Genomic DNA, 17,068 nt, shown 5'->3' with positions numbered 1-17,068 from the left:
CTGCGGCCATCGGAGCCTGGCAGAACAGGGTCCGAGTGGTCTAGCCGGGGTGGAAAGTTGGGGGGAAGGAACAGAGGTTGGGAGGAGGAGTTTTACAAGAGGCAGTGGATGGGAGGAGCTGGAGACTTGGGAGGGGGGGGGGGGGGGGTACAACTCTGGGGTATCATGTACGGTACTCTCTCAGAGGCTGGACGGCGTTGGTTGGGGGGGGGGGGGGTGGGGGGGTGGGGAGCTGTGTAGATTAAGGGTGACTACGGGTAATCCCCGATTCCTTTTTGTCATTTGTTTATGTAAACACGCGGGTTGAGGTTTGGGGGTTGGTGGGCGGATGGGATCGTTGTTATTATGGGGATTGGCATAGCTTGCTGATTATTGTTTGTTGTTGATGGGTGTAAATGTGGGAGAAAATGTGAAAAAGGAGGAGGATAAATTTTTTTTTTTTAAATAAAAAAATCAAGAAGTGGAAGGGAGGGAGGAACTTAAGAAAATTACAATTACCAGGGAAGTGGCACTGAGCAAATTGTTGAAACTCCAGGTTGACAATTCCCCGGATCATGATAGATTTCACCCTAGGGTCTTAAAAGGGGTGGCTGGTGAGATAATTGATTTCGTTGATTCACTGATTTTAATTTTCCAAAATTTACTCAATTCGAGAAGGTGCCATTAGATTGTAAAAACGCCTTTAAACAGAAGAGGGAGACAAAGCAGAAAACTACAGGCCAGTTAGCTTAGCATCTGCCATAGGAATAATGTTAGAAGCAATTAAAGATGTTATAGCAGGGCACTTAGATGAATTCAAGGTAACCAGGCAGAGTAAACATCCCTTTGCGAAAGGGAGATCATATTTCATCAATTTATTTGAGTTCATTTAAAAAGTAACACGCGCTGTGGATAAAGGAGAACCGATGGATGTACTGTACCTAGATTTTCAGAAGGCATTTAATAAGGTCGCACATCAAAGGTTATTGCGGAAAATAAAAGTTGATGGTGTAAGGGGTAGCATATTAACATGGACAGAAGATTGGCTAGCCTACAGGAAACAGCAAGCATAAATGGATCATTTCTAGTTGGCAAAATGTAATGATGATGTACAACAGGAATCAGTGCTGGGCCCACAATTCTTTACAATTTATTTACATGATTTAGATGAAGGAATCAAGGTTTTGATTGCTTTCTATATTAATGCTGATGACAGAATGGTAGGTAGGAAAATAAGTTGTGAAGATGCCCTACGGAAGCTACAAAAGAATATAGATAGGTTGGGTGAGTGGGCAAAGATCGGTAAATGGAAATAAAGTTGGAAAATGTGAAATTGTCCATTTTGGTAGGAAACTTAAAAGGCGAGAGATTGTAGAGCTCTGAGACACAGGGGGATCTTGGTGTCCTAGTAAATGAATCACAAATAGGTTATATGCAGGTACAGAAGTAATAAGCAAAGCTAAGAGAATGTTATTGTTTCTTGCAAGGGGAATTGATACAAGAGTAGGGAGATTACACTTCAATTATACAGGGCATTGGTAAGATCACATCTGGAGTTCTGTGTACAATATTGGTCTCTTAAGGAAGGATGCAAATCACTGGAAGCAGTTCAGAGAAATTTTATTGGACTAATACCTGGAATGAGTGGTGGTCTTTTGAGGAATAGCTACACAGGCTAGGTATGTATTCACTGGAGTTAGAAGATTAAGAGGCGGCTTGATTGAAATATGTAAGATCCTGAGGGATCTTGACAGGGTCAATGTACAAAGGATCATAGAATCCCTACAGTGCAGAAGGAGGCCATTTGGCCCAGCGAGTCTGCACCGACCCTTCAAAAGAGAACCCCACCCAGGCCCAATCCCCCACCCTATCCCTGTATTCCCACCTAGGAGCAATTTAGCATGGCAAATCCACCCAGCCTGCACATCTTTGGACTGTTAGGGGGGAAACCGGTGCACCTGGAGAAAACCCACGCAGGATCGGGGAGAAATTTAAAACTCCACACAGTCACCCAAAGCAGAAATCAAACCTGGGTTCCTGGTGCTATGAGGTAGCTGTGCTAGCCACCATGCTGCCCTTGTTGTAATGAATAAAATAAAGGGCATTTCTCATAAACTTCTCATCTCTCCCCACTTCCAAGTTTATAAATCTTCCTTTACTGCTGTCCTACATGATCCGTTACCAGTGTGAACAATTTTCATGTCTAATCTTTTGTGAAGCCAACAAAATCAAGGTAGCAGCAAATGCATTCTGTATTAAAAATGGATACAGAGGTTTAGGTAGAATGAAGGGACAGTTGAACACATGCTGGAGTTAAAACATAGGCCCAGGAGACCTTGCATAGGATAAAGTAGATCTGGGTGGCTAACTGCCCTATTGGTTACCAGACAAAAAACAGAGAATAGGAATGTGGTATTGAGATCGAGGAACAGCCATGTTCATACTGAATGGCAGAGCAGGCTCAAGAGGGCTATAGCCCGCTCCAATTATCTATGTTTCTAGGATACCCGATAGATTACTTTCAAGGGATCTTGGGAGATGTACTTAAACAGAACTTTGATGAAGCATTTCAAATTTTTTTAGTAGGATGGTTAGATGGGACTGTCTTCATCAAGATTCAAGTTATGTTACTGAAATTACAATTTACCATTCAAGAGCAAAATGTTTAGAGACATGACCCAGTGTCACTCGAACAGCTGTTTGAAAAAAAGCAGGTTTCAATTGACAGCAGTTCTGATTTCTCACCTGCATGTTGTCACCAAAAAAAGCTGATTGTAGGAAGATGGAACAAACACAACAAGCGAGAAGAACTGCATCACATGGAAGACAAAGTTTACCTCACTGGGAGAATAATAAATAACTAATAAAGTCCTGTCCTGCTTGCGTTTGAAACTTTTTATAAGAACCATTACAGGTTTGGAGCCGTCAAGGTTAGAGGTCAGATATGTTAGAGTTCCTTGACGGCTTAGAGTTTCCTCAGGTGGGGAAGGAAGTGCGTGAGTTATGGGGATAGGGTGGAGGTGTTGACCTTGGGTAGGGTGCTCTTTCCAAGAGCCGGTGCAGACTCGATGGGCCGAATGGCCTCCTTCTGCACTGTAAATTCTATGAAATCTATGTGAGGAGCTGGAGGACCAGCTAGGCTCAGAAGAGGTATTGGTAGCAATAGGGCGGATGCAAACAAGTATGGCCCTGGGGCCAGACAGGTTCCCGATGAAGTTTTATAAGAGGTTTGCTAGACAGTTGGTTCCGTTATTGGTAGGGATGTTTGAAGACTCGAACCCTCCTGTGACACTGATGCAGGCATTGATTTCCCTTCCATTGAAGGAGGATAATGACCCCTTGGAGTCATTACTTAATGTGGATGCCCAAGATATTGGCCAAGCTGCTAGCGCTGAGATTGGAAACATGTCTTCCTCTGTTTCCTTATGTGGGAGAATCTAGAAGTCGGGTCACTGTTTAAAAATAAGAGGCCACCCATTTAAGACAGAGATGGGGGAAATCTATTTCTCTCAGGGGTTGAAAGTCTGGAATTCGGTTCTTCAAAAGGCAGTAGAAATAGAGTCTTTGAATATTTTTAAGGCAGAGCTAGATAGATTCTTGATAAACAAGAAAACTAAGGTTATCAGGGGTAGGCGTCATTGAGGTGAAAACCAGATCAGTCATGATTTTATTGAATGGTGCAGCAGGCTCAAAGGTCCAAGTGGCCTACTCCTGCTTATAATTCATATATTTGTATGTACTGTGCCTCTCTACTCATCTGTATGGCTTCCACCAAAAGCTTCGAGACCAAAGGGGTTGATTCCACCTCCCTCTCTATTCAGAACAAAATGAGAGGTCTGCACCTTCAGTGTCCGATTCAACCTTGACTGAACTTCAACTCCAAGACCAGGCCTCGGGTAAGGTGGCCTACATCCACTGGTGGAAATCTACTCTTGTCCCCTCTTCACCCAATCAGCACTGCAATCCTGACAGAACAACTCTGTCATCTCAAGATTCAAACCTCTCCCTGGCCTAGCCAACTAAATCCAGATCAAACTTTAAATACCATTCAATGCTTCATATCCTGCATCATTCTAGCTACCATTGCTCTCTATTGCTTTCTGCCCCACAATGCATCAGCATTATAATCATTGCCCTTATATTCGAATTGTTCCATACATCGACTTGCCACTTTAATGTAATAAAAGCACCTCACAGTGCCTCACGGAAGCTTTATCAGGAAAACTTTTGACACTGAGCCAATGGAGAGTGTATGAATGCTGTAGTCAAGGATGTATATTTTAAGGAGCAAGAGAGAAGCAATGCTCGAGTTTATGGCCTGAGCAGCTGAAGGCATGGCAGTCATTGGTGCAGTGGTGAAAACTGGAAGTGCACAGCCTTTTCCCTACAACTCCAGTCCTACTTCCCAGCACAATATTCACCACTCTTTTCTCTCCCAAGGGTTCAGCCTCAGTCTTCCACATCTGCACTCTGGAACTCAATTACTAACCCTGTCATCTTCAAATGTTACCTCACAACCTATGCTTGGGACTAGCGGAGGTACTCCTGGAGCTATGAATAGAAGCAAAACCTTTTACATGGAGGATGAGGGTGAAGGCCAACGAGAGCAGCTGGATAGATTCTGTACAACATTGCGTATTAACCATATCCATGGGACAGGATTGGAAAACATTCTCCTTTCACCCACTTCCTGGTATTCCCTGTAAAGTGATCCTGTCATGCCAGTACATGAAAGGTGGTCCTTAAATCCTGCTGCACATTGTTTATGATAATCTTAATTATTTTTCTTTAAGATGACTCATCAGCCTTGAACCTCTGCTGTTTTATTGCCAGTTTCAAAAACAAATGAGACCTGATGAATGACCTTTGGCACAACATATATAACATTTTTTTTTAAACACACCAGGAGTGGCGTGCCATGTAACATACATTGAACGGAAGAGCAGAACAGTCAGAACACTGACCAGGAAAAAGAGCAATTGGTGAAGAAGGAACTGGAGTGAAATTGGAAAGCAATGTCAGGCGTCAAGTTGAAGGATGCAGAAGAATCCATCACTGCTAATTGACAGCCAGGAGCAAAAAAAGCACGTCTGAATCTCAGATCAAGGGCAGGGTGGATATAGAGAGATATGGTCCAAATGCGGGCAAGTGGGACTAGGTTAGTGATAGAAACTGGGCGGCATGGAAAAGTTGGACCGAAGGGCCTGTTTCCATGCTGTAATCATCTATGATATCTATCTATGATAAACATGCACAAATATTAATTGCAAGCCAATATTGGAAACCCCAAGCCAAGGTACTGTTGATAATTCGCCTTCATGTGTCTCCTTTTTAAAAAAAACTACACAGCAATCGAGATTGGGAGGGGATTAAGGATGGAGAGAACTAGGCAGAGACGTTCTGCTATAAATGCAAAAGCTAATCACCAAAACAGCTCAGGAAAAATGGAGCTAGATAAATTAATAGATATGGCTGTAGTTAGTAATACCAAGAGCATTAACTGAATTGAACTAGATAGGCTGAATGTGAATCAACTGTAAGGGTTTAGAAGAGATTTCTTCCAATAGGTGTACATCACAAATATTGTATACTGTAGTGTTTACATGTTTTTCGATAGGCTCAAAAGGAGCCAATCAGCATGATTTGTAACCTAGAGAGGTAGAGAAAGCAGCCAATGCTAAAATGAAGAAAATGACAATGTTTTTGTTTGAATGAAATGTCCATGCCTAATTTGGAAACAAATAATCACAACTACTTCCACCATTTCCTACCAGATAAATGAACCTGGGGACAATGCTTCAGCCCAAGCTTCACTGAAATCTTGGTGCTTTGCAGTTTGGAGATAAAATTAAAATAGAATACAGACAGAGGCAATGGAAGTGCAATAACTGATAGGAAAAAAAGGCAAAAAGGGAATTCCAGTTCAGGAGTAGACACGATCAATTTAGATACGCAGACCTAAGAGAGGACTTTGTATTCAAAACGAGAACAGCAATGAGGAGCCAAGATTTGGAATTGCGCAAGACAGATCAGGGAGCAACCACATTCTAAACATGGATTTACGTATCACCCTTGGCTCAGTGATAGTTCTTAAGCCTGAGTCAGATCTTGGCTTCAATCCACACAACCTACATTGACATTCCAGTGCAGTCAGTACAGAGGGAGTACAGAGATGTTGCCTGTTCATTAAGGCATTAAACCAAGGTTGTGTCTGCCTTCCCTCAGGTAGACAGTGGATAGCACTACGAGAGTTTCTGAGGAAGAGAAGGAGAGCTCTCTTAGCATTCAGGCCAATATCTAGCCTATTCTTTTTTATAGATGTTAGCTGAGTACAAGGTAGTTAATCACATTGCTGTTTGTTGGAGCTTGTTGTGCACAAATTAACTGCCACCTGTTCCTGCTTAGAACAGTTTATACACTTACAAAGTATTTTACAAGTTTGGGAGCACATTGGAATAACTTGAAAATTTTAAGACCGCTTATATAAAGGCAAATTATTTCCCCAATCTATAACAAGCTATCTCTGAAATTGCAGGTAGCTTGGCCAAAGCATAATATTTAGCATATTTAGAGACCACATGCCATGGGAAATATTAAATACATTGGCTGGACATAATTCTGTGAATCAGAAATCGAAATTTGCTGGAAAGTCAGAAATTTCTCATCCCTGCACAGCTTGGTGTGAATTCTAACCTCTTGTGGAAAGATCAGCCATGATGCTTCTGAATTATGGAGTAGGCTCGAAGGGCCATACTTCTGCTCCTATTTCTTATGTTTGTTCTAAATTATCTTTGGAGATATATAAATGGGGATATGTAGTTCTGGAGGCACCACTTAGCAGATTCCCAGTTTGTGATAGCTGTTTTGAGGTCCCCTGGATGAGGGAAAGCAAAATTCAGCCAGAAACCCAAGTTTTTATCACTTTTAGAAACCCTGCTGGAAGTAAACATGTCAGGAGTACAAGGTCTGATTCAGCGGTGTTGCCCTCCACAGGGACAGTTCTGCAAGAAAGCCACTAAATCATCACCGTTTACAATACAGAAGGGTCATCTCCAGCTCAATGTGTCTGTTGCAGTTCTTTGGTTCAGTTATGCCAAACCAGTCCCACCACATTGTCCTCTTTCCCAGTGATCTAAACATTTTCCTCTGCTTCAAATCTTTGTCCAATGGCTTCAACCTCAATTATGACAAAGCACTGCATATAAGAACATTTCTCCTAACTTCTCTCCCTTCCATTCATTATAAACTGTGTAATTAACGGAAATAGTCTCTCTCTCTATTCAATCTATCCATTATATTGTGAACAACTTCCAATAAAATCTTCCAAGCTCCAATGGAATCCTGCCCCCTCAAGAGGAGAGAAGAGGAGAAAATTGGGGAAAACATTATATCGGAATTTCTGGAACATAAATTTCCCTATATTGTATGTCGCGTGCATTGTAGGACACAACATATAAACTTCTAAATTATTTTGTAAGTGTTCAAATCATTGATTTTGTCATCCTCCAGGAAATGGAAACGAGTACTGGAACTGAAAAATATATATATTTACATTTTAATATTGAGCAATATTACTATTTTAGCTGGCAATGAATTTCTAACTTACAATGTTCATGAAGGCTTCAGGGTCCACAGGTACGTGACGGTGGCTGACCACCTTATCGCATATGCTCTCCTCTTGCATCAGCAAGAGCAGGGCGAAAAACAGCAGGCTCATCTTCAATCTACATAAAATATACACAAAATGCATTGTTTCTTGTGAAAGCACCAGCAAACGATTGGCAATGCGGTTAACATGCTACAGGTAAAAGTGATGCCAAACAAATCACTATCGATGATCAAATTGTAGGGGAGAGGACCTTATTAAAGAACAGGTTTATACAGTAAAAGCAACATTAGGCCAATAAAATTCCAACGCCTTTCATAATGCACTGATGCACTGACTGGGTGGATGGGTGGAAGCAGGCTTGGTCATAACTTTCAGAAAGGCATCGGACATATATAGTTAAAACACTGTACTGGCAATTGTATGAGCTTTGAAATTTCTCCTTCAGGCCAAAAGTCGATAAACGCACCATTTACAATTATAAACACATTAATCCTGCAATAGGCTACAACTGCAAAATCAAAGACAGTCTACTGAAAGCTATGATGTGCACAAATGTAAATGCAGAACACAAATCTCAAAATCATGCTGCTTTTCCTCTGACTAAATGCACTCTACAAAATACCTGTAAACATAAACTGGCTTTGCTAAAAACATCTTGATAGTTGCAAATAGTTTGAATTTCGGTATTACTTTAGACAAAACCAGCAGCAGGCAGTAAACACAAAAGTACATACAACAATGCCAAATGAGATTTCAAGTAGGCCTGTTTGCAACAAGTCAAAAGGAAAAACATTGCAGCATATGAGCGCGAGGTCAGGTGCACTGCCTGGATCTGGTATGTCTCTCTTGTGGGGACCATGAATGGGATTCAAGTTGAATTGGTTTTTGGAGCAGGCAAGGAGCTGGATTAGGGGTTTGCCTCTGCCCATACTCTTGAGCTCTGGCTTTGTAACTCTGATATAAAGTAAAGCAGACATTGCTACAGATGTCACTGAATGAATACTTTATTACATAGCAGATCACTGACACCAACTACAAGCAGATGTTATTGAGAAAGGTAGCACGTAAACAATTAGATAAAACAAACATGTTGAATTTAGTTTAAAATATACTTGGATCAAAAACTACCAACCTCCCAACCTGAAAGTGGCAAAGACCCAGTCAGAAGATTGAAAAACTCCAACGGTGCTCATCTGAAAAGGAAGGATGCAAATAGAACCTAGTTATCAGCTTAAAAAATAAACAATTGTCGCAGGAAAGAAAGCAAACCAAAAGGTTCACAAACGTAATTTAAGAGACAAATTCACTTTCTTTCCAGAGAGATAGTTACAAAATAGGTAATTTTCTAGAAATACATAAAGATCTTATAGTGCTCAGAATATCAATCAACTGCGACACTTAAAAAGCTTGCTCAATATTCCAGTTCATCCTTTGTATTCCGCCAGAAGGTTCGGTTTAACCTCTGATATTTCCTGATATCCTCTTGACACAATTAACTCACTAATTGCGGTAAACATTAAAACGGACACTAGGAGCAACAACGTTTGCTCAACAGATTGTCAAGCTCTGATAAAGTTTAATACTATCTTAAATTATTTGGGACTGGCTCGTTGCGCTTGCAGCTATCATTTGTATCATTGCCTGTTACCATTGGAGTTCACAAATCTGAAAAAAACAGCAGCAATTTGAATCAAACTATTTGCTTGTCTGAAGTGTAAACGCCAATGCAGAATGATTGGACTATATGACCCGTGAGCAAATACTGTAAGAGGAAAAGCCTTTCGCCCATCTCGCCGTTGAGACGCCAAATGTAGGCTGTTCCGGACTGCCAGAGGAAAGCAATAAATTATATTAACCACATCAGCTGCTAATCGAGTACTAGTATGGTCAGAAGCTAAAAGGAAAACGGGTCCTCTGCCAACGCAAGTCCAAAGAACAGTCGAACAGAAACGCATTCAAACAGACGTCAAAAGTTTTTTTTAATGGAAATTAATCATTTGGTGACAATGCCACGCATTAAATAGAAAACTAATGACGTGCTGAATTGCTTGTTCAGCCTAGTTCCTGTTTTTTGAACACCAATAAGGAAGGTACATTCCACTGGGAATGAACTTGCCTACAAATAGAGAAACGAAGGTTGTAGGTTTTGAAGGTTATAGGGGTGAAGTTGCTTAAACATTGAACTGTGACATAACTACACTGAAGAAATGGTGCAGCAAACCATGCAACAGCTGCAGTGCTAACGAGCTAAACAACAGCAACAGGAAGCTGGGGGGACGGGGGGGGGAGGCAGAGGAGAGATTGAACATTTTCTGAACTTGACCATCTGTAATTAGAAACAAAACTTCACATGCAATGTAGCAGCTTTTGCAGGAATTGAACAAGTCTAAAAAGAGAAATCAAATGGGTCACCCCAAGAAGGGAATCATATGCACATTAAAATGGAGAGAGACTGAAGGTGCACACCAATCAAATTCTTCCCAAGCAGAGCTGCCGGAAATAGCTGATTCAAGAGCTGGTCATTGACTTCAGGAAGCAAAGTATCGCACACACCCCTGCCTGCATCAATGGTGCGGAGGTGGAGATGGTTGACAGCTTCAAATTCCGAGGTGTGCACATCGCCCACAATCTGTCCTGGTCCACCCACGTCGATGTTACAACCAAGAAAGCACAACAGTGCCTTTACTTTCTCAGGAAATTAAGAAAATTCGGCATGTTCACATTGACTCTTACCAATTTCTACAGATGCACCATACAAAGCATCCCATCTGGCTGCATCACAGCCTAGCTCGGCCCAAGAACGCAAGAAGCTACATAGAGTCGTGAACACAGCCAGTCCATCACACAAACCCGCCTCCCATCCATTGACTCGGTCTACACTACACGCTGCCTTGGCAAAGCAGGCAGCATAATCAAAGACCTCTTCCACTCGGGTTATTCACTCTTCCAACTTCTTCCATCGAGCAGGAGATACAAAAGTCTGCGAACATGCACCTACGGATTCAAAAACAGCTTCTTCTCCACTGTTACCAAGGTCCTAAATGACCCTCTTATGGACTGATCCGATCTCTTCACACAGTATCTCTACTGAGTAGTACTACACTCCTGTATGCTTCACCCAATGCCTGTGTATGTATTTACATTGTGTATTTATGTATACCCTATAGTTTTTTTTCATATATGAAATGATCTGTCTGGACTGTAGGCAAACAATACTTTTCACTGCACCTTGGTACACGTGACAATAAAACAAATCCAAATCTAAATATAACCACCTTGTCCCATATCCCTAATACATTAATCAGTCTCAGATTTAAAATTAACAATTGACCATCATTGACCCAGCATTGATCATCATTTGTGGAAGAGTGTTCCAAAATTCTGTCACCTTTTGTATGCAGAAGTGTTTTCTAACTTTGCTCCGGCAAGGCCTGGCTTCAATTAAGCTGTTGCCTTGTCCAAAGTCACCACCACTTCCTCGATGACAGTTAGGAATGTTCAACAAACTGGCCTTGCCGGTGACAATCTCATCCCATCTTTGTGTCACCAGCAAATTTAGCCCTGTGGTTCTCTATCACCTCAGCTGCACATTAATAAATCAGTGACTAGTTGAGGCACCACTGACACATCCTGCCTCTTGGGAGCACCTGCCCATTTTTCCCTATATCTTATCCCCTGACATTCAGGCAATTTCCTGACCACGCGAATAATCTTTCCTCAATTGCCAAGTTTCAGAATTGCAGCAAATATGGAGGTCAAATATGCGCACATAGGTTTCATTAGTATGATCCACTCGTAAGGAAAAGCAGAAAGTGACAATTAGTAAATGACTGGCAAGAGGGAAGGTCATTTTGTAGAATCCCATTATGCATTGGTAATGGTAATGAACACTCCCTGGAGTCTCTCGAAATCTGTCTGGCACTCAGCCAGGAAAGATGGGCAAGAAGAGGCAAAAAATTCAGTACACAGAGAGCGTCATGATTCTTTATTTTTATACAGTGGATGTGGGTGTCGCAGGCTGTGCCAGCATTTACTGTCCATCCCTAATTGCCCTTGAGGGGCAGTTAAGAATCAACCACATTGCTGTGAGTCTGATGTCACATATAGGTTAGACCAGGTAAGGATGGCAGATTTCCTTCCCTCAAGGACATTAGTGAGCCAGATGGGTTTTCACAACAATCGACAATGGTTTCATGGCTATGGCCATCACAAGACTTTTAATTCCAGATTTTATTTTTATTGAATTCAAATTTCACTATCTACAGTGGTGGAATTTGAACCTGGGACCCAGAGCACTCTGGGTCTCTGGATGACTGGTCCAGTGACAATACCATTACGCCACCACTTCCCCAGTCAACAAAGAGACTCTTGGGTCCAGTAAAGAATAGCTGAAATATCCAGTCACTAAAGCAACATTAAATTCAGGAACTTTTTTGTTATAGATTGCAGGTCCATCTGCTATGGGCTCCCAAAAGTAAAAGTTTACATTAAAGGAACATATTAATTTAATGAAAAACCAGGAGATGTACAGGTGCAATTAGTTTCTTCCAGTACTGAAATGATCCAAACACTCAGATGCCACAGAGGACTTGTCAACTCACTACTATCTCTATCAAGTTGGGGCTGGTTTAGCACAGTGGGTTAAACAGCAGGCTTGTAATGCAGAACAAGGCCAGCAGCGCGGGTTCAATTCCCGTACCGGCCTCCTTGAACAGGCGGCGGAACGTGGTGACTAGGGGCTTTTCACAGTAACTTCATTGAAGCTTACTTGTGACAATAAGCGACTATTATTATTAAGTTGGGATCACTGATTCTGGCTGTGTGCTCCTCTGTAAACTAGAAATCCATTTAAATATGTACCATATAAATGGCAATTAACCAGAGTTCAATATTAAGCACAAATCTTGGCCATACATCTGTTGCCATGAGATTTTAAATTGTCTTTCAGTGAAGAACAGCAATTACTTTCACCAGTAATGCTACTTGACCACTCCAGTCTCAGCCAGAAAAAAACGAGCTAGCAAAAACAAGAAAAACATTGAACAGAGCAAAAAAAAGTTAATTATTTATTTAGTGTCATACAAAGTATTGGTACACGAGTGATTGACTGAATGTATTCCAGTTCATTCCCTTTTCAGGCAGTACAGGTTAAGGTTACATTTTGTTGCTTAACCCAATGAATGAGCTGGTTCATGCTTATGTAGCCATGTTGAGACATGCTGAACTTGGGTTTAATTGCCAGTCTGTTCATGGTTAACTGCTCACGGCTAGAATGGAAACGACATTACAACCAGCCTTAGGGCAGCACGGTAGCATGGTGGTTAGCACAATTGCTTCACAGCTCCAGGGTCCCAGGTTTGATTCCCCGCTGGGTCACGGTCTGTGCGGAGTCTGCACGTTCTCCCTGTGTCTGCGTGGGTTTAACTGTCCAAAGATGTGCAGGTTAGGTGGATTGGCCAAGCTAAATTGCCTTTAGTGTCCAAAATTTCCCTTAGTGCTGGGTGGGGTTACTGGGTTATGGGGATAGGGTGGAGGTGTGGACTTGGGTAGGGTGCTCTTTCCAAGAGCTGGTGCAGACTCGATGGGCCGAATGGCTTCCTTCTGCACTGTAAATTCTATGTAATTCTATGTTAGTGCACCAGAGTTTCGGAGAGAAAAGACCAGCCAGAATTTCAGATCACCTACCCCAAGGGCAAATACATGCACGGTCATCAGGTGAGAGCAGGATTGAGATCAGCCATGATATCCTGCCGATAATCAAATAGCCCCACCAGCACTCAATATCTCGCCTTGCACATGATTGGGTGAGGTGACACATGGGTGTTTTTTTCTTTGTTCGTTCTTAGGCTAGGGCATCGCAGGCAAGGCCAGCATTTGTTGCCCATCTCTAATTGCCATCAAAATTTACCGAGATGGCAATTAAGATTACTGGAGCACTTCTTCACAAATCCTCACAAGGATCAAAAATATTGCAATGAGAACAAAACCAATGCCTGTAATTCCACATTCACTTTGCATTTGACTGCACTCACTTTCTAAAAATAACTATGCTTTTATCTGTTGAAAAATGTAGTCATTTTCTCTGAAATTTGGCAGTTTCAAACTTACTAGCATAAAGTATCCAAACCAGATTTAACATTTTTACAGTAAATAATTTAGGGAAACAACCTGTACTTAAAAATATACGTTAAAGCATATTATTAGAGTATAATGTGAAAGCTTTGATGGACAAGTGCGTAATTTACCAAAATGTGGTGTCAAAACTACTCCAACAAATGCTTGCTCCAAAAACCAGATTCCAATTGAATCCAATTCATGGTCATCGTAAGAGAGACACGTACAACAAGATCCAATTTAAAACTTAATAAAAAATACGTGTGTTGTTGAAGTTTGACTGCCAGGCTGCAGGTGGGGATTAATTACGAACATGGATAGCCCGTCCGATGACTCGTAATGTTTTTTTAATGAATTCCTTTCTTAAAAGATACAATGCACAGAGTGGACATAGCAAGCCCTTAACCTATCTCATAGGGGTCAGTTATCTCAGTTGGTTGGATGGCTGCTTCGTGATGGAGAGCAACACCAACATCGTGGGTGTGATTCTTGTACCAGCTGAGGTTATTTTAGCGTCACACCAATTGGTTGACTTTGAAGTGGCACAGCAAACACTCACTTTGTATCTCCAGCTGCTCAACAATCAGATATGGAGAATAAAAGGATGGTCTCAGGCCGAGAATGACTATTAATTTCTTAGTATAGTTAAGATTCAAGAGGATCAATAAACAAAGAACTAGACCAGACTGCAGGGATATAAGGGGCGCGATTCTCCGCTCCCTGGGTCGCCAAATTTTCCTGCGACGCCAGTCCGACGCCCTCCCGCGATTCTCCCAAGCGTCGGGTTCCGTGCGGCGCAGGCCGGAGAATCGCCTGAGACACCCAAAATGGCGATTCTCCGGCACCCCCGCTATTCTCAGGCCCGGATGGGCCGAGCGGTCAGCCCAAAACGGCGGGTTCCCCTGGCGCCGTCCACACCTGGTCGCTGCCGGCGGGAACAGCGCGGGAACACTGGGGGGGCGGCCTGCGGAGGTGGGGGGGGGGGGAAGAAGAGGGGATCCTGCACCGGGGGGGCCTCAAATGGGGTATGGCCCGCGATCGGTGCCCACCGATCGTCGGGCTGTCCTCTCTGAAGGAGGACCTCCTTTCTTCCACAGCCCCGCAAGATCCGTCTGACATCTTCTTGCGGGGCAGACTCGGAGAGGACGGCAACCACTCATGCGCGGGTTGGCGCCGGCCAACCCGCGCATGAGCGGGTGATGCCAGTTATGCGGCGCCGGCCACGTCATGTATGCGACGCTGCCTTTACGCGGCGCCAAGGCCTGGCGCGCGTAAATGACGTGGCGCCGCTCCTAGCCCATTATCGGGCCCTGAATCGGTTGGGATAGGGGCCGTTTCGCGCCGTTGTGAACCTCGACGGCGTTCACGATGGCGCGAACACTCTGCCTTCATTTCGGAGAATCACGCCCAAGATATGGGTGTTTTCATGTCAAACGCCAATTATCTTGAAAATGGTGGGGAGGTCAGTTGGTTGGATCACTGGTTCATGATGCAGAGCGATGCCAACAGCCCAGGTTCAAATCCCGTGCTGGCTGAGGTTATTCATGAAGGGCCCACATTCTCTACCTTGTGACGACCCTCGGGTTAAATCACCACCAGTCAGCTCTCCCTCTCAAAAAGGCAAAAGCAGCCTCTGGTCCTTGGGGTCTCTGGTGCCTTTTCTTTACTTACTTTAATCCATCGCCTTGCTTGCTCCAAAAACCAACTCAGATTCCAAATGAATCCAATTCATGGTCGCCACAAGAGAGACATACAAGATCCAAGCTGACAAGAAAAGGCTTTGCATTTCCTCACCCTGTTAACCAGGCAGCAGGGCTATCTATTTCTGATGGACGGAGCCAGTTTGGGATCAGGTTGCTTCAGTGACATTGCTGGGCAGGTACAATTCCAGTTCAGTCTTGGTCTGGGAGGGACTGGTTCAGAGTTAATGCCCCCCGGGGTCGCCCACCCCGCTAGGAGGCTCTGGTGGAAGTTGCTCTGTACCCTCTGCATCCCCAACTGTAGCTGCCGGTTGCCTAGGTGATGAGGGGGAGGGGGCACAGGCCCGGCTCCTCCACTCCGAAGCCCAACATCGACCAGCCCCGCTCCCGGCCGCCCATCAACAACTCACCGGCTTCCTCCCCGCCAGCGGCCGCGATCCCGAAGCACGTGTCCGCCCCGGCGCGCGACCGCTCCTGTGCCCCTTTGCTCCCCGCCTCCCCTCGGAAGCTGCAAGCGCGCGCCCACCACGCCATCCCGCCAGCAGCGCGCGCCCCCGCTCCACCCATTGTGACTCGCGTGCACACGTTCGATCCCGCGTCAGCGCATGGGTTTGACCAACCGGCGAGCGGCAGCGGCCTTCCTCTCTGTTCACGTCACAGTCAGCGCCTGGCTCTTGCTCTGCTCCTGTCAAACCTGACAACACACCTATCCCACGATACACACAGGACCGTGTACCCATCCCATAATACACACAGGGCCGTGTCCCCATCTCATTATACACACAGGGCGTGTACCTATCCCATAATATACACAGGGCGTGTACCCATCCCATAATACACAAGGGGCCATGTACCCATCCCATAATACACACAGGGCCGTGTACCCATCCCATAATACACACAGGGCTGTGTACCAACCTATTAATACACACAGGGCCATGTACTCATCCCATAATACACACAGGGCCGTGTACCCATCCCACGATACACACAGGACCGTGTACCCATCCCATAATACACACAGGGCCGTGTCCCCATCTCATTATACACACAGGGCGTGTACCTATCCCATAATATACACAGGGCGTGTACCCATCCCATAATACACAAGGGGCCATGTACCCATCCCATAATACACAAGGGGCCATGTACCCATCCCATAATACACACAGGGCCGTGTACCCATCCCATAATACACACAGGGCCGTGTACCCATCCCATAACACACACAGGGCTGTGTACCAACCTATTAATACACACAGGGCCATGTACTCATTCCATAATACACAAGGGGCCATGTACCCATCACAATACACACGGGGCGGTGTACCCATCCCATAATACACAGGGCCGTGTACTCATTCCATAATACACAAGGGGCCATGTACCCATCCCTAATACACATGGGCCGTGTACCCATCCCATTATACGCACAAGGTGTGTACCCATCCCATAATACACACAGGGCGTGTACCCATCCCATAATACACACAGGGCCGTGTACCCATCCCATAATATACACAGGGCGTGTACCCATCCCATAATACACAGGGCGTGTACCCATCCCATAATACACACAGGGCCGTGTACCCATCCCATAATACACACAGGGCGTGTACCCATCCCATAATACACACAGGGCCATGTACCCATCCCATAATACACA

At 44.1% G+C, this 17,068-nt stretch overlaps 1 protein-coding gene across 2 annotated transcripts in view; it reads right to left on the bottom strand.

Annotated features, from left to right (window-relative positions):
- The window catches only part of lipf (lipase, gastric), a 79,453-nt gene extending 63,546 nt beyond the window's left edge, over positions 1 to 15,907 (bottom strand). Inside the window, exons 1-3 of one of the 2 annotated variants that reach the window (XM_072478964.1) lie at positions 15,813 to 15,907; positions 8,721 to 8,781; positions 7,586 to 7,703 (exon numbers count right to left, since the gene is read on the bottom strand). In XM_072478964.1, coding sequence (XP_072335065.1) covers positions 7,586 to 7,696 — 111 coding nt within the window. In that variant the 5' untranslated portion in view covers positions 7,697 to 7,703; positions 8,721 to 8,781; positions 15,813 to 15,907. Of the gene's footprint in view, positions 1 to 7,585; positions 7,704 to 8,720; positions 8,782 to 15,812 lie in introns of those variants that run through there. The other variant, XM_072478965.1, reaches the window with a different exon arrangement.
- Positions 15,908 to 17,068: the final 1,161 nt, after the last annotated feature.

This window comes from Scyliorhinus torazame, chromosome 16, assembly GCF_047496885.1.
Source record: "Scyliorhinus torazame isolate Kashiwa2021f chromosome 16, sScyTor2.1, whole genome shotgun sequence".
Lineage (NCBI taxonomy): Eukaryota > Metazoa > Chordata > Chondrichthyes > Carcharhiniformes > Scyliorhinidae > Scyliorhinus > Scyliorhinus torazame.
The sequence above is the reverse complement of the archived record's forward strand: the minus strand, read 5'-3'. Positions and strand labels throughout refer to the sequence as shown.